General features: G+C 38.2%; 1 protein-coding gene and 1 long non-coding RNA gene across 12 annotated transcripts in view; one reads left to right on the top strand and one right to left on the bottom strand.

Moving 5' to 3' along the window:
- The window catches only part of ncor1 (nuclear receptor corepressor 1), a 111802-nt gene that overhangs the window by 69421 nt on the left and 23313 nt on the right, over positions 1-19068 (bottom strand). For all 11 annotated transcript variants that reach the window (XM_082168953.1, XM_082168965.1, XM_082168959.1 and 8 more), the window contains exons 3-9: positions 16684-16775; positions 15866-16067; positions 15503-15682; positions 13127-13240; positions 10342-10398; positions 10190-10242; positions 3877-3943 (exon numbers count right to left, since the gene is read on the bottom strand). In XM_082168953.1, coding sequence (XP_082025079.1) covers positions 3877-3943; positions 10190-10242; positions 10342-10398; positions 13127-13240; positions 15503-15682; positions 15866-16067; positions 16684-16775 — 765 coding nt within the window. The remainder of the gene's footprint in view (positions 1-3876; positions 3944-10189; positions 10243-10341; positions 10399-13126; positions 13241-15502; positions 15683-15865; positions 16068-16683; positions 16776-19068) is intronic.
- LOC309498317 lies at positions 7475-10114 on the top strand. The gene is made up of 2 exons (XR_014205906.1): positions 7475-8501; positions 8546-10114. It is a non-coding gene; the product is annotated as an uncharacterized lncRNA (long non-coding RNA).

Here is a 19068-nt window from a genome sequence, read left to right as displayed (position 1 = left end):
GTCACATAAATCAGGCCAGGAATGATTTATTAACAAATCCCTCTGAAAATATCTTCAGAATACTGCTAAGTGTATAACTGGAAAGTTTGGTGTACATAGGTGCTACATAGGCTGAGATGTTTGTACTGGAGAACGACAAAAAACTCATTTTGAGAAAACGGCGGTTAAAGATTTAAATAGCTCTAAATGAGAAATCGTCGTTAGCTTTAAATCCCCCTTTGGACATTCACGATTGGTTACTGATAGAAAGGAAATGCCCATATTTGGGTTACATAGCGTTGTGCAGGAGACTCAGAGCTTTACAATGATCCCGGTCATGACAGACTTCAGTAAACAGACGGAGCTCGGCATGTCACGCTGGAATGCTAACTTCCTGGTAAATTCGGGAGAAACTTACTGCCGCAAGTAAACAAAATGTAATAAAATAAACATCTTCATGTATATTTTCAACGTTTTCTTTATAGCAGTTTGAAAGAACACATATTGAAGGAGTAAACTAGCCCAAAATCTCAAAACTGACCATTGCATGAAAAATCGATGTTTTTGCCTGCCGTGTCTCGCCTTAAAAGGGGACCTATTATGCAAAATTCACTTTTACATTGTGTTTGAACATAAAAGTGTGTCTGTGGTGGTAAATGGTAAAAATCCACCCACTCCTTTTTTCAAATCCCCACAACTCATAAGCAGTGTCTCAGAATAAGCCGTTTTCAGTTTTTATGAAATGTGACGTCATATTGCTTAGGCCCCGCCCACAACTGCTGACATACTCTGCCCTATTACCATAAACCCCACCCTCAGTGAGCAGTACACAGTCCGCCATGTTTATCCCCTCGACGGAACATTTAACAGCAGCATTCAAGTAAGAAATGTATTCTTATTAAAGCTACTGAAGTTATTCAATCAAGAGCAGTGAGTGATTTTCTGTTGTTTGATTCATATAATAGCATATATAGCAGTAAGTACTTATATTACGGAACTTTCACAGATCTAATACACAAATGTGATTTCTTTACTTGGTGTTTACGTTCACAGACAATGTATTTGAGTTTAAGCGCAAAAAGACGTGAAAGAGAACTTAGTTTAATACTCACGGGACGCGCTGTCTGATATCCAGCTTTCTGTGAACGTGCTTCAGATGTGCGCGCTCAGAAAACCATATATCAGAAGCTTAGACTGATATGGCTTTAAAACGCATGCAGATAATAAACTTTCATGTTGAAAAACTGCAATGCCACATGAGAGTGACCGCGATAGAGATGATAATCAAAGATAAAAAAGATATTTCATTTTTGGCAGAGTATCCAAGTCACAAGCTATACAGGCTCCGCTCTCTTCTGGAAAGCAGGGCGGGGAGCAGCAGCTCATTCACACTTAAAGATACCTGCACTAAAACAGCATGTTTTTTCTTCCACTCAAAAATGGCATTTACAAATTGATATAATAAATGATATGTGGGGTATTTTGGGCTGAAACCTCACAGACACATTCTGGGGACACCTGGGACTTATTACATCTTGTAAAAAGGGGCATAATAGGTCCCTTTTAATAATTTGATGTCAATCTTTCTAATCGTCTCTTACAGAGCAGCTTTAGTAAACGCTTCACCTTTAAAAGTTCCGAAATATAAATATGAATATAAAACTATTACAAGAAAAGGCTTAATTAACTGTTGCATTGATATTATACACTACGCATCAACATCTCTTCCATTTGTGCTTTGAACTTTTCAATGCAAAGTGCTGTGTGATATAAGTTTGATATAAATAGTTCTTCTGTTCTTCTGAGGAACAGAACTGCATGCACTGGCTCTAGTCTAGATCAGGATAATGACGGAGAATACTGTGGGAAGCACAAAAAAAAAACTGCACTGTTAATTCCATCCTATTAACTTATATAACTGATATCTTGTAATAACTTTGTATTCTCTGTAATGTTCTTGGTCTGCAGTGTCGCATAAAAACCTGAAAGGACAGACAGAAAGAGACAAAGGAAGATACAGTGAGCCAAGGAGAGGGTAAGGGAGTGAGCAAGAACAAGATGTTCAACAAGAGGAGTCTCGATCAAGACCTGTGCAGAGAGACAAGTGCACTTGTGTCTATACTACAGTACACAGAACAAAAAAAGTTTTTCACGCTCTCTGAACAGTTAACGTTCCTCTTGGCTTTCGGCCATGTCACAATTCTGACTGTTCTTGGTCCAGCAGGCCTGACCGACCCAGTCTACTAACAAGTGATTGCACTGAACTACACCTTCCTGAGAAAAAAGAAAAAGAAAAGAAAAAACAGCAATCAAAATGCTTCCGTGCGGCTAGAGCAGCTTATTTTTGGAACTGGATTAAAAAAAAAACATCACCATTCATCAGTCCTGAACTACAAAAGACAAAAAAAGAGAGGCAGAAAGACACAGACGGAGGGAAATGGCCAATCTTCATTAACCATGGGTGATCTTGTGGCGCTTTTCCACTACATGGTACGACTCAGCGCGGTTTGGTTCGGCATGGTACGGCTCGGCTCGCTTTTCCATTGCGTGGTACGATTCGGCACGGCACGGCTCGACTCTGCTCGCTTTGGCTCGGTTTGCTTTTCGACTGCAGTTTAGTACCGCTTCAAAGTGGGTGGGGTTATAGACTGCTCATTAAAGTTGCTAAAAAAATATATTATTTCCTGGTCGCAATATCCAGGCTCCTCGGCCTCCTCGGCTACCAACGAAATGAACGTCTGCACCTCGTCTACTGACCAGTCACCACGATTCAGCCATTTCTTTTTTCAAGTTTATTTATTTATTTTTCCAAGCAAGTTGTTTAATAAAAATTGTGCGAAAAAATATACTGCGGTGGCTGTTGCTGACTATTTAAATCTAGCGGGTTTGGTGTCTCGTGTTGCAAATCCAATGATGCTGTTAGTGACGATTCTCTCTGACCAATCAGTGATCTGAAGTGTTTTCATGTCACATTTTAGTATCAGTACGATAAGCTTGGAACCTCAACAGAGGTGGTACCATTTAAAGCGAGCCGTACCATGCAGTGGAAAAGCGCCATTAGAGAGGTCTTAATCAGAAGATATGTAATGTTTGATATGCAGTTATGTGGAGCATGATTTAGAGCAAATGAGATTTGGGTTGGGCTACCCTACACAAAGCCACACAAAAAGTTAATGTCAAAATGTTTTTAAATCTTGTTGCTGTATTGTGTCATGTGGTAAGGACACAGAGTTAGAGACATCACAACTGTTTCGAAGAGACATGAAATAACCTCTAACCTGAGTTCAGACACACAAGACAAACTATAAATCATAAGTAAAAGTTAATTGATCATAAGTAAAAGTTGACTGATATGCAAATGAGAGCATGTCAAATAAGGTATAGAGGTCAACATGGAACTACTTTCAGCAAATGAAATGACTGATCATTATTCCCACAACACATCATTTTTATGTGTTGTTTATTTATCTTTTTATTCAGTCATAAACTAACATCTCTGTTTAGCCCTATAATGATTTGCCCCACACATCCACTAATTAACTTATCTGCCTGTAAACAAAAACTAAATGTGTGATTGCCAAGCGAAGAGTGCCATTTCTATCACGTGAAAGCAGATTGTGTTTGTGCAAATAAAGGCCGTAGTCTGTAAAGACATTAACATAAATTTGTGTGAAAACAGGCCTGCAGGATTGTGTATTTAATCCATTCTTGGTTTACCACAAAATAGTTCTAGTTTCTCCAGTAGCACCTTTTTCAGGAGATCCAGGGGGCAGAGTTGGATCCAGATTTAAGGGGTGGAGATGAGTAGGTTTAGGGGTGGGTTTAGGGATTAGGGGGTGGAGATAGGTAGATTTAGGTATATGTAAGGTGGGACGAGTTGGAAAGAGAGACACTTACCCTCTGTTTGCGTGCATGGTTCCTCCTCTTGAAAAACAGGATCAGCTTTTTTCTCATTATCTGATTCCTGCAGAAAAAAATAAAAATAAATTGTTTTTACATTCCCTCTCATAGGAGCAAACACTGTAGACTGAACAAGATCTGTCTGATACATAACCTGCCCACAGACATCATGGCTTCTCTTATGAGTCCTCGAACTTCATCAGAACAGCTGAATCCCTCTCTACTTTAAAAAAAAATGCCTCAAGACACTATGAAAGCAATCAGGTCGGATGCGTTTCCGACTACCTCTGGAAGTGGTCGAAAGTGGACAATCTCAAAACGTTTTAGATCCCATTTACACAAGTCATCCACTTGTGATTAGAACTTAATATCAAGCGTAAACAGGACCTTAGTGCGTTTGCTTTCTTACTCTTTAAAAACCCTGTTTTCTATTTTTATATATTTAAAAAAATTTAATGTATTCCTGTGATGGCAAAGCTGAATTTTCAGCATCATTACTCCAGTCTTCACTGTCACATGATCCTTCATTAATCATTCTAATATGCGGATTTGGTGGTCAAGTAACATTCCTATTATTATCAATGCTGAAATTTGTTGTGCTGTTTTTGGAAATTGTAATGCATTTTTTCAGGATTTTATGAATAACAGGAATGTAAAAAAAAAAAAGCATTTATAATAGAAATCTGTCTGAGCCAACTGGACGCAACACATAGACAGACTCACCGACTGACCTTGACCTGTCAGTCTACATACATGCAACAGTTTCAATTTAACTCACCAACACAGACAGACTTTTCACCAGTGATAACCACACAAGTAGAGACAGATAGGCACACTCACACACAGACAGAAGGAAGTATCAGACTGATCCTTCTACGGCCCTGTCCCAAATGGCACACTCCGGACTTGTGGACTTCCTCAGAGTCCACACTTTGGTGACGTCATGTAGTGCAGACCTATAGGGCCCTTGGCGCGAGTCCACGAGGGCGCATTGAGAGGTATTTTTGGGACAGACTCGATCGGCATGCCGGAAATAACGGTCTGGTTGTTGTTGGACAGGAGAAACCACATTTTTGCGCTACACAGCCTAATTTTACAGTTCTATATTTTTATATTGTGCATATCACCTGGGCATTAGACAATAGATATATCATGCTTATTTAAATGTAAACAGTTGTACATAATAATACATAATGTTCCATTTGAACTAAGATTACAATTTTAAAACATAATTTAAACTTTTTTTTCAATTTACAGGTTTCAATATTCATACTATGTTTACATATGACTCAGTAAAGCCCTGCCATTCAGTTCTATTAATTTAATGAATCATAATGCGATCGTATTATTAAAGCTGCCGTCGGCAAGTCTGGCAGATTGGGTCGATTAGCCAAAATTTTGAATGTTTACAACTCTCATGCCCCTCCCCACTACCAGCGAGCACCCTCCCATCGAGGTCGTGCTCGTCAGTGCGTCACTGTGCGTGTGTACCTGATTTTCTGTGAACGCGTCAGTCTCTTCAGCATCTATCAACACCATGGACTCGGAGGTAGGCTGCCCTGGCTAATCTATCCATAGATAGCAATAACCGAGGAATTGGAAGCTTGTTAGTAGATTTTCTCTCCGCCATCACGCTTCATGCAATCTCCAGGCGAACTTCAGGCGTGGCGTGTGCATGTGATGCGAGTGAGGGGGGGATCTGTGGCGTGTGCACGACCTGTGATTGACAGTCAGATCTCACACCCCCCTGCGCTGATTGGACCTGATGAAGCGGGAGCGCTGGATTTTTGCAAAACAAATAACACGCTCCAGGTGGAGTTAGAAGCTCGGGTTTTTTTCTAAAACCACCTTATTTATGTTGTTCTGTCGGATTATAGTGTCGATTACACTGAATATGATCAAAAAAATGTTGCCGACGGCAGCTTTAAACGCGCTATTATTATGTTTGAGACATCAACCACTGCTCGATGACCATAATGTTTGTATAAACTGTAGGTAACAACTGGTAAAATGTACATTTAGGACATAAAAACCGTAATATTTTCTTCTCAGCCATGTCAACAATTATCCGTGAGTGAAATCACCTCCCATCTGTTGACTGATTGGCCTTTCGCAAGGATTCCTGGGTAGTTAAAGTGCGTGGAGCCTGCTTCTATGCGGGCTTCGTGGAAGACCGCTTCAAGGGTACAAAGGGGGCGCTGCTGAGCACACTTCAGAGCGCTAAAATGCTGAATGGGACGGCCTACGGACTCGTAGACTCAGCGAGCACGCGCAATTCAAGTCCACAAGACCGAAAGTCCACATGAAGTGCGCCATTTGGGACAGGGCCTGTGTGTGTCTGCTTCAGGGAAATCAGGAGAGACCATTATTGTGTCCATATTAAGGCTTGCATGACTACTTATGTTTACAAACCAAAATTGTTTACATCATGTAAGTGACCAGGGGTCTCATTTATAAAACTGTGCGTAGGTTTACTAAAAGTGTACGTGCGCCCGAAAGGCAAAAATGGCGTACGCAAAAAAATATTCAGACTTATAAAACCGTTCGTACGCCAGAACCTGCGTAGAATTCACTTTATAAATCCCAGTCAGCGGAAGATTGTGCGCACATGCGTCTCCACCTCGAAATAACCATATATGGAGCTTACAACGCCTAGTTTTACTATGCAGATCCTCATCTGCATATCATTTGCATATTATTATTCATCCACGTGATAACGTTTAACGGTACAAGACACATTACATTAATAAAAATCAAGTAGTTGCCTATCCTTGCCTTGTTTTTGAATACATAAATCAAATAGTGTAAAATACATTTCAGAGAAAGTTTTCTCAATCTTTTTCACTGGCCGAATTGTATTTTTAATTGATTTATATTTTTAATGGAAACAGATAGGCCTTGGGCATTATTTGTACAAAACTATTTTCTCAGACAATCTGGTATTATCATGATAAGCAATTATCTCTGTGGTTAAAACATTAAAACACAGCACGCAACAGGAAGTGTTCAAAAACATCGCATCCACAACAATATTTCTATTGATTGAATTTGAATATAATTTTTTTTTTTACTTCTCAGTAATGATTTCATGTTTAAGTGTTTAACTCCATTAATTTGAATGGCATATTTAATCTAAATGTTTATATCAGAAGTAAAACAGTTTAAATCATTATTTTATTTATTTAAACTGTTATTTGCGTCAGTTTCACTAAACGGCCCAACGCGCTCGCTGGCGCGGACATTTAAGAAGGGATGGATATTTGCTTCAAGTGACAGGCTTGGTGAGTGAAATTATATTTGTATTATCTTTCTGTATATGTTAAATTTTCTTTAGATTTTCTGTCTAAAAGTGACCAAAAAGACACTTAACTCCAGCTCACCATCGGTGTCGCCAAACTGCTCCATCTCCAAAACGTTCGTACGCATGGGTCAGAGTTTGCGTGCAGGTGCGCACATTTTCCCGTCAAGTTTGTTTTTATAAATCACAACTTATGCGTCGAAAGTGGCGTACGCACATTTTCAGCCCCGTTTGTGCGTACGCACATTTTCAGCCCCGTTTTGTGCGTACGCCACGTTTATAAATGAGGCCCCAGGTCTGTCAAAATGGCTGAAAAACTAAATTCAAATCTTTTAATTAAATATTCCTAATATTTGAATTATATTCCAATTTAAAATGCATAATTTCATTTAGGGGAAAAAAGCTTTTAGCTTGTCTTCTGAGTTTAGGGTTAAGTTACCCTTTAACAAGAGTTCATCTTTAATATGAATTATTTTTTCATAGTTTTATACTTTAAGTTGCATTTATTTGATAAACCATTATTTTATTTTTATTATTAAGATGTCTGCACAAGAGTTAACAGTAATCTGTGAAACATTAAACTTTGCTGAAATTAAACTTGCTTTGGTCTACACTGGAAGTGTCCCTGTTTGCTCTGCCAAACTAAAATTACTAAAACTGAAACTAAATACTAAATAGAAATGTGTTAAAATAAAAACTAAACTAAAACTAACAAAACCAACAATGAAACTAACTAAAACTAAACTGAAATTTAAAGCAAAATTGAAAACGATATTAAAATAAAAAAAATGCAAAACTATAATAACCTTGGTGTGAACGACTTGATTACAGTTTTGATGCAACCAAGATCTTCTCAGCATTGAGCTTCTCTAGTTCTGCAATGTTTTGAATGACCAATACAGCAGGTTCAACTGGATAGGCTAACAAAAACATTAAAATGCAACAACGACTCTTATCGTATCTCGTGCGCCACTGATTAAGTTGCCTGACGCACACCTAAAATCTGAATGCCCCGTTTTTGCATTCGAATGTGAAGGTTTATTTTAAATTCAACGAATATTCGAAATTAGAATTTTAATTTGACAGCCCTACAAGCGACTCAGCACACTCAAGCAGCCAACAGACAGTTGATCCAGCTTAAAGTATTTCACAGCTGAGATGAGAAACGAAAGCTCACATATATGCACTGCTAGATTCATGCTGCTTGCTGAAAAAAAACACTTGTCTCTCAATCACTTATAATTTGTTTCAGCCTCTGAAAAAGACACTCAAAATAATTCTGGCTTGTGTTCGAAACTCCAAGGGAAATTCCAAAGGTAGTGATGTGCATATATACCGTCTTGGACTAGGGGTGCCACGATATACCAGTATTGACGACAGCCATGATATTAAAAAACGTTTTATACTGATATAGTGTTAATAATACATATAATAATATCGTAAATTATCCATCTCTTATTTTGATTGTAATTTATTGGCCAAAAAGCACTAAATAAACATTTGACTGATTCAGTAAAAAGCTCTATAAAAGCTCATAGATCACTTATAATTTTCCACAGCTTATATTGTCTGGAGTTTTTTGTCTACTGAAATTGCCTGGAAAGATATTTTGCAGTGTTTCGTGTGCAGAACAATTCAAAAACACATTAAATAGCAGTACAACCCACTGAAGAGATGTATGTCTATCCCTCACAGCCTCGCTTGCATTCCCGGTAAAAATCAAAGATGGCGCTGCTGTGAATAAGGTCTATAGATAACATAATATCATTATTGTGAATTTTTTGACCATGTATTTGCACAGCGAACATCTAATATTGTGACCGACCAGAACAAGTATGTATACACTAGATTTCTGAGCCAATAAATAATTTTTGGCCAATAACTGATTTAAAAATAACAATTTTGTCTAAATTAATTATAAATTAAAGACTACATTTAAGGGAGTAATCAAATTAGTGATTTTAAGGATTGAATTTAAACAAGGGCAAAGGATTATTTTAACAAATAATGCATGAAAAAAACTTCTACTTCTAAAAATGGCTAAAAACCAAATATGGTACTACCGATATATTGCGCATCCATAGGAAGAAAAAAACAAAACAAGGACAACTGAAGCCAGGCCTAAATTTGAACTGATCATCTAGTCTGTGCAATCCCTTTCCTACACATCTGACTGCTCATGTCAAAGTCACCATCAGCATTATTTACTGTGAGCCAATGGTAACCGCTAGGCGGTATCGCGGTTCATACCGAATACCAGTGTTTATTTTTGTTACGATATAAATTTTTAATATACCGCAATACCGGTGTATGTCGCTTTAACAACGATCGGAACGAGGTGCGACCGTCTATGGGTGCGACACTGTTTGAGAGGGGTCCCTTTTCACTGTTGCACTGTGGTGAGGGCACCACTGTATGTGTTACTAAGCGTGATGGTAAAGATGGATAGGTTAAACTATAATTGATAGCTGTCAAATTAAATTACAGTATTTCCCATGCATTGGTTCACAATATCAACACAGCCTTTTGGAAAATCTAATCGCGGAAATAATACTTTGAGCACTGCAAGTTTTTATATGAATGTATCTGAAGTGAACAGACGGTCTTTAGGAAAGTTTCGATGTTATTTCAATTGAATCTTTCTTTATGTTTCCTGATAAAGCAGCATTTATGAGTGCTGCGCTGCTTTGTGTACAGCCGTTACCGGGGAAACCGCTATTTCTCCCACTCCTAAAGCACCTCCTGCTGGCACCTCTTTGTAAACAACCTTTCAAACCTGTATTAATACTAGTGTGGATTTTTTTCTACAATATTCACTCATAAAATAGGGCATTCTAAGTCAGTCTACTGCAGTATTTCCTCTCTCAATCAGTAGAAAATGTGGTAAACACCCAGTCATGCTTGAAAAAAAAAGAATACAGTGAAACCGGTATAATTTTTTTAAATATCGTGAAATGGATTTTTGGTCATACCGCACTAAGTGCCCTAAGCTGACAAAGAGCGGATACTCACGTCTTAATGTTGTCATGGTAGACTTTAGTATCAGAGGGCTGGTTGTACAGAGGCTGTGGAGAGACAGGAAATTATGCAGATTAGCAAGATGAACACACACACACGCAATCTATTGCATCAGAAAAATTGCATTAATTTCACAAAGTACTCACCAGCTCCACTTTAGGCCCCAACCCTTCCAGTATCTTATGGGCTTCTTCAGCCTTTTTCTGTGACACAACAGAGAGAGAATGTTGGTAAAAGAGACAGACGTATGTCCCTGTGGTTAGATAGTCTGCCTGCTGACTCACCACACTAAACGAAAAAACTGTGCTCTCATTTGTTGACTGCCAGCTTTGATAGAGACAGAATGTGTGAAACTGTGCACGTTTCAACAGCAGAAACAAGCACGCAAATAATTTATCACTCGTTTCTCCTCCAGGGTGAAAGCAGGGTATCTGCACAATTTTTAAAGTCAAATTTAAGGCTTTTTAAGACCTTTTTAAGACCTGAAGAAATCAAAATTAATACCGTACATTAGGGGTGTGCAATATTGACAAAACTGTCTTGATATTTTCAAAGTTTTCTTGATAATAATTAGATGATATTTTACTGATTGTGTTTTTGTACTGGTACCCTGGCTGGTTTAGGGCAGTTGTTGACAGCAGACCCACGATATTCGTATTTTTTATATTCTATGCAGTGGTCAGTTCACAGTAGTGACCGAAATTAACATTTTTATTAAGGGGCAACATTTGCCACCTTAAATTGATTTCCAGGGGCATTTTCACCTATATATGGACATTGTTTCTAAACGTATTTAGAGGTATGCATCACCTTTTATGTCAAACTCTAACATTCAAATTAAATTATATTAGAATAACACAGTATCAATGTCAAATTAAATCATTAAATTAAAATCCATCCTTGCAGTGCAGAGGTGACACAGAAGTGGCATCAAAACTGGCATTAGCCTACTATATTTACACTTCATTTACAATTGCATAAATAAAGCTATTCAATATTTAAATATGAAATGATTTATCATTTTAACGTTTTAATTAAAGGATACTTTAAATATGAAACTAAAACCACCAGTAGGTGGCGGCAAGAATAAGCGAGTTGTTGGAGTCATTTATTCAACCGATTTGTTCAAACGGCTGATTCATTCAGAAAAACAAGTGATTGTTCATTGAATCGTTAAAATGATTCGTTCAAAACGCGGATTTCAGTGAAACAAAAACAAAAAATCATCGCTGTCTGTTGGCTTCATTATGAAATTCTCGTTGGCGATATAAAGTGAAAATTGACAATATTGTGACCAAAAAGTAACTCACAATGTTAACTTTATTGTTCATTTAACTGCTGTATAAAATAAATAGCACATTTGCATTTGTGCACAGGAAAACGGCACTCTTGCTCATGTGATATTCTAATATGACAACATAAAATGATATAAATATAAGACAAAAACTAATTTGGGCACATCTATAACTGCACTGACACATCACGCAATGAAAGTAAGCATGAGAGAAACGCGATGTCAGCTCGCACTCGCAGTGCCTCATACATAGTTATAACAATGATTACTATATCATCATTGTTCATAGACAATATCGCACACTCCTAAGCACATAAAGAATGAACTTACAACTGAACTGACATTTACTCGTTTTCTTCTCTCCTCTCGCGTGCAGGAGACAGATGTAGGCTAATATGCTGCCGTAAGTGACGCGAATTGTCACGTGAACAAGCAAATCCACAAAGATAGAATTAAAAAAAATAATAAGTAGGCCTACGCTAATTAGATAGTTTTAATTTCGAAAGCATTTAGATAAGTCTAAGTCAAAGTGTCATCTAAAATGTAAGACCGTTCATAAGTAAAAACAAGACATTTTTTAAAATATATATTTTTTTAAGACTTTTTATGGCCTTAAATTAAAAAAATCTAATTTAAGACCTTTTAAGGATCCGCGGGGACCCTGGAAAGGGAGTAAAAATAAACATGCAAAAAAATCACCATTTCCTGAGCTCCAAAGTTCTGTCTGGGAAACGCCTCTATTCCACAATTCCACAATTCATTACACCCAAATCTACAATCTGTTTTTGAAACAGTTGCAACCATCTACTAAGTACATGTGTTGTCCGTGTGTGAAATTGCCTCTATCATGGAATCAGAAAGTTCAGAGATGTTCCAAGACCAGATGGAGTGCAGTAGTTTTGCCTCACTTCCTTCATCTGTACTTTCTCTCTCACCATCTTTACCTCCAAGTCTCAAATCATCTGTTCCAGATCAGTTACTGTGCTCAGCTACCTTTCCTTCCAAAACAGGCAATCAAGAACCGCCACGTGCACATAATCGCTAAATGTAGGTGTCCAATGCAGTGCAAATGCAGACATAGACAATTTGAATTTTAAAGGGATCAAATAATAAACAAAGGGAAATTACAATAACGAGACATCACTATGGCCAGTTGCATAAACATAGCCGCTAATTTGATTCCAAAAAGACTGATTAGCCCCATCTACCTTTTTATGTAACTGACTTTAAAAAAATGATCTTGAAGAAAAAAATTAGATGACCAACTAAGGTTAGTCTAAGCAGTTTTATGCAACCGGCCACAGGTCTTGGCAGATCAGACGTCAATAAACAGGCAGAAACACAAAAACCTTTCAGTATATCGACCATATTCAAGTTATGAAGATTATGCAAGACCTTCACTGTTCATACTTTGTGTTTTATTTAGAGCCATATGCTCTTAGATTATACACATTACACTGAAAACAAAATGTGAAAAATAGAAAAAAAGACCTGTGTGAAAGTATGTGCTCACTATTTAAGTACACTCTAACAACACTTAAACGCATGATCTGTAAAGAGCACAATCTGCTAGGTTTCTTTGTGTGTGTGAGAGAGAAAGAGCGGGAGAAATACATCATGTATAAATGTGTTCATACCCGGTTCTCATCATAAATGATCTGGACGATGCTGCGATGTTTGTGCTCCACAGGGGGCGGCGTCACTGGCTTTTCTGGCTCTACTGGCTTTGCTGCCTCATCCTCCAGTTGTTGCTAAGAGACAACAAACACGACAATATATCTTAACACTGAAGCCTAAAACAAGTATATATATATATATATCCATGGCTCACCTTCTTTAATGCAAGTTATTGCTTAGAAAAGTACTTTTCCAGAATTGAGTCCAATTATCACTATTAACTAGTTGCTTATTAGCATGCATATTACAGTACTTATAAAGCCCATATTATTACCTTATTCTGCATGACTACATTCTACATCCCTTAATCCTGCCAATACCTAAACTTAACAACTACCTTACTACCTAATAATAAGCAGTAATTAGGAGTTTATTGAGGCAGAAGTCGTAGTTAATAGTTAGTTAATAGTGAGAACTGGACCCTAATCTAAAGTGTGACTGAAAAGTAACAACAAACCTCTGTTTTAGCACACAAATTGAAGCATCATTTATGCCTGTAGAACAAATGGTGTGGGACGAGTTACACTGCAGAGTTAAATACCTAAGTATGCACAATAATAATAATAATAGAAGTGATACTTGCCTCAGCAAGCACCACTAATCAGAGGGATGCATGCCAACAACAGACAAAACTTTCTCAAAGATGTGCAGAGGTGTAATATTGCATTCATACACATCCTCAACATATTTCCCTGTGACTTATCTTCTGAAACTTTTTTGCATAATTAAATTTGCTGCTGAAGTGAAACTTATTTCATCTCCTAAACATGAGTGAACAAACAAAACATATTGAAGATCAAGCGGTTGATGAGCAAGAAAAAGAAAAAGAAAAAACCGGTGGAAAAATAAAGACAACATTTTTTATTTTAGTCAAACTGAGACTTTGACATCCAGGGCCCAATCTTGCACCCAGCGCAATTGACTTTGTACACCGACGCATGTATCATTCTTATTTTGCACCCGACGCACAGCGGACTTTTCCCTCCACAGACGCACGTCGGTAAACTAGCAAATGCATTTGTGCTCCCGGGGGCGGTTCAGCGCAAAGAGGAGGCGTGTTCCGGCGCAAACGTATTTTGCAGGTTTAGAAAACAATTCCGCCACTAAAGTCAGTGGCGCGTTGTGCATATTATTCATATGCTATTTTAAGGGCGCATGCTTGGCCATAACCAATGTAGCGTGTGCACAACGCGCATACACTTTGCTTATCTCATCTACACACAGACGCAGCAGTTCTCATTTTTAGAAAGCCATACATTATAACCAGGAAAAATATTAACACATGAGGGAAATCATTGTTGTGTCCATGAAGATGTGAAAAAAATAGGCATAAATCTAGCTTACACATTTACCCAAATTATTATACACCTGTTTAACCGAAGCTAATTTGGGTGCGTTTCTCCATCCCCAATGTCACTTCTCTGTCTTTAACGGCCCTGACGAGAACATCGGTCTCCTCGGCTGTGAACCGCTCATGGCGCGCGCCTGGCAAATCCGCCGTTATAATATCAATCCGCCATGAAACAAGCGTGCCTGCTCTTAAAGGGAATGTGAGATGTCGATCTGATTGGTTTATTTCACGTTACGCCCAAACCACACCTATGAATAATGAACCTACTTCAGACCAACCCATTTTAGATTTGCGTCGGGCGCAAGAGTCATTTATCCCGCCGGTATAACAGCAACAGCGCCCAAGACCCGCCCACAAAGTTACTTGCGTTTCGCGCTTGATACTTGCGTTTCAGTTCGTTAAAATAGGGCCCCCAGTCTTAATGAGAACATGACTATACAAAGCAAGATAACTGATTTATGGTTTTTCTCTGTGTTATTGTTTTCTTCATCATGCCAGAAAAGAAGGTAAAGTATCTTCAACCAGCATGCTAGTATCTCTACAATCAGACTTGAGGAATGCATATGTACACTTGCTGCTTCTGGGCTTATCATGATGCAATCCTTAAGGATTTGGGATCGCCATCAAAAAGCAAGAATAGTAGGCACAGACAAGGGAGTTGTGACAAGCCTCTCTCAGATGAGCAACATTTCCCACAAGGCTTATGGATAAAGACTCAACAAAAAATTCAATCTGCTGCTAGCAGAGAGCACCAGTGTAATTCTCCAGTAACATGAAGCTGAACCCTGGGAGGTACAGGGAGAAAGTCAGCAGTTTTGATTGTGATTTAAACAAACAAACCTTGTCATCACACAACTAGCGCCTGAAATGGTCATAAGCTGTTTATTTACAAAATGAACAATAGCTTAGAGTTGAAAGCAAATAGTTATTGAGCTGTAGCAGCATTTCAGTCTCTCTCTCATCTGTGTTTAGTGAGGCTACACACCTGTTTCTTTTTCAGTTTGAAAATCTGCTGCTCGACCTTGGCAATCTCACGGTCAACACGGTCCATGCTCTGAATCAACTCCTCTTTGGAGAGTTTGGAGGGCGATGTGTCCGCATCCTCACCCACCTGTGGAACTCCACCTGGGGATGAGGTCTCTACCTTCACACTAAACTGGGTTTCCTGTCACAGAAAACAAGAGGGAAAAAAAGAATAAGTGCAAGCCTTCAAACCACCATAACAGCCAATCTGGCACAATAGTGCAGCTAGAAATGAAATAAAAACTGAAACCTGTTTGTTTTATGGAACAGGGAAATGTTTAAATCTCACACTGGTATCCTTCTGGTATGTATGTACATTAATCACCTTCTTGACCTCTCCAGTGGTCCTGATGGTGTCCTGTGTGGCGTGTGAAGGGGCCAGTAAGATGCTGGTGGGCTGAGATCTTGTAAAGTGCGTTTCAGATACGTTCTCGATGCGGGGACGCTTGGCCTCAAGAGTTTCCTGATCCTGCTGAGCTGAGAGGGTATGGAACTGATGCTCATAACCATGTCTGCGCTCTGGCGGCCTGCAGGAGACAAGATAGATGCTTCTAATTCAAATTATTATGCTTCAAAAACCTCAGCACTAAACAACATTACTGAAAACACCACACAACTGTTCAATTTCCATAATATTAGCGATATCATAATTATTTGATGTAAAAACAATTATTTCAGAATCGCAACATTGTGCAATTTATATTCCGAACATATATCAACATCAAAAAGATTTTCATCAAAAACTGAAAGTTTTTGAATTAGGAGCATATCAAACAAACTCATATCAAGAATCTCAAAAGGCTTGAGGGTTTAACAGAAGAAATTAGGACAGTAATAGCCTGCTATTGTATATTCTTATTACTAATGCTCAATTTTATACAAAATGTAAAATATAACATTAATGTCATTCTACCCTGTGCAATATTTATTAAAAGCTAGGAAAGGAAATTATACATTTGTCAATGAGAATAAATCAGTGACATAAATATTCAACTAAATAGTTAAATGCCAATAATGTTATGACAATTAATAAACAGCTGAAATGTGATAATGCTGTCAAGCCCTGCATAACATAAAACATTTCAAAGTTGTTTCCAAGCAAAATATTCAGAAGGCAATCATGTGTGGTGGGGGTTGTATCACCTCTCAGTCCCAGGGTGGAATTCAGACAGTAATGAAGGTCTGCGGCGCTGCTGGTCCTGCAGGGGGGAACGGTAGTCGGGAACCGTGAACTCCTAAACAAACACAGACACACACATCAGATAGGAAAAACTGGGCAAAACAAAAACTCACGGATGAGGGCTCAGAGAAGACTTAAAGACATGTGGGCAGAAAGACAGAGTGAGAGACGATAGTGAGAGAGAACTAAAGGGATAAAGAGACACACCAGAACACTCAACTTAATCTCCAGTGTTTTATGTTCTAGTAAAACATGCCATTATAAAAAACGCACTTAAAAGGTGCAATAGGTGATTCTCTACAGATTTTTGTTGTTGTTGAAAGTCTCCTAATATCCTGATAGCAATCACTATGTCGTTAAGCAGTCTAAATGTATTTTTATAAACGTATATCGTCTGTGAAAGGCGTAGAACCAAAACATTTTCATTTAATTATTTAATTTGGTCCGATTGAAATTATACCATGTGTTCCCTGTCAGTCAACACGTGTTTGCATACCACTGCGCAGTCTGTTCATGCAGACGTTGTATGTCATCAGCACGTTTCGCGTACGCTGTGCAGACAGAGTGTAAGGCTGGAAGCTTACGCTGCTATTTTGAACCAATAATCGGAACAAAAGGCAGTTGAAGGATGACGTGTATAATTCAAATATTTATCTGACTCCAATATAATTAATCTGACTCCATTAAAGTTGTTGTTATTCTTTAATCTCTTATTTTTTAAAGGTAAAGGTCTTTCTTAGAACTGATAGGAAAACGTAGGATTTAACCTGAACGAAAGTTATAATCACTTTAGCTTTCAACATCATCAGTGATAAAAGGAAAGATTCTCAAAGCCTTTAAAGCAGGCAAAGTAATTTATTAAGTTACATGTTTAAATAATATACAGACAGTAGAATGGAAAAACATTCTGTATAGAAAACTTAGTTGTAACAAATAATGCACTGTTGTGCTTTTCTCATAGTATGAGGTTACGCACCGGTGTGCGGGAATGGGTTAAAGCCTTTCTTCAAGATCAACAGTTACCTTTCCTTCTTATACCCTGATCAAACTCAAAGCATTGTTAAACTTGAGTGGAATACCAACACCGAAACCGACAGGAAACCAAAAGGAAACCAAAAGATGAGGCAAACGTGTGGTGATCAAGAGGGGGAGAAGAACATTGACATTTCCTCCTAAATGCATGTTTAACCAATAGTTACCAATAACCATTGTACATTACATGGATACTCTAATAACTCTATTAAGTTCACCACCATTCATTTCAGTTTATAAGCTGTCAGATGAGACCAAACATGACATAGTTACATATTAGAATTATATACATATTACACACTAGTAAATAAATAGTATGTAGTTGAAAGCATATGTCCTGTGAATCAAATGGTACAGACGTGTCACTGAGGTGCAAACGACACTGTCTCTCCCGACAGAACCATCCTGTGCCTGGAGTGTCCCAACAGTCCTCAATCAGCATATTGATGAAATCCCTTACACCAGATAGGCATTAGCATACTGTGATGATGAAGGCCATTGTGCCACGTTTAATTCACATGGATACCTTTAAAAGGTATTTCTGAAGTACTAGTGCAGTAAAGAGTTCTGCCCATATTTCCTCAGCCCTACAATGTGCAGACAGAGCGAGAATGGCAGGCAAACAGTTGTTGACATTCTTTATTGTGGTACTGTTACTCACTATAACTGTAAAGTTTTCTCATCTGTGCATGACACACGATGTAATCCAATAAAGTTGTCTCTGATCGTCTCGCTTCTGGTCTGAGCGCGTTCCTGTGTTTTGGAGGCTTTGGTGGGCAATTTGCAGGGCAGGAAGGGGGGGTTGAATATTTTCAGTGCTAGCAGGCTAAAGTTTGCATTTCCCAGATCACTTATTGCTAGTGGTGCACGATATATCGGCCGCCGATATAATATCGGCCGATATGGTCATTTTTTTACACATCGGTATCGTTCCGATGTCAAAATATGGCCGATGTGAACAGGCCGATATTTGACGTGTGAAGTTGAAGATGAAGTTGACGATGCTGACTCGATCTTAGCAGTAGTGAATGTGCCTGAGATAAATACACATTTCATACAGATGACATTAGCAGAGAACAGTCTGTTTTCTTTCGTTTTGAATTGTTCTGTTTAAAAATAGACATTTCAAGCTTTCTATACATGTCTCCGGTCTGTGAGGCAGGTAGATTTCGGTTCATTTATGAGACGCGCTCCACTCCCTGATTAAATATTTTCTACTATACTTCTTATTTAATTCAATCCAGGCATTGGTTGATGAAACATTTATCAAAATTAAGATACAATTAATACAAAACGAAATTAAATGTAAAGACAGG

The sequence above is a fragment of the Leuciscus leuciscus genome (genome assembly GCF_965113295.1).
Source record: "Leuciscus leuciscus genome assembly, chromosome: 5".
In the NCBI taxonomy this organism is placed as follows: domain Eukaryota; kingdom Metazoa; phylum Chordata; class Actinopteri; order Cypriniformes; family Leuciscidae; genus Leuciscus; species Leuciscus leuciscus.
This window is presented reverse-complemented; position numbering and strand designations above follow the sequence as displayed.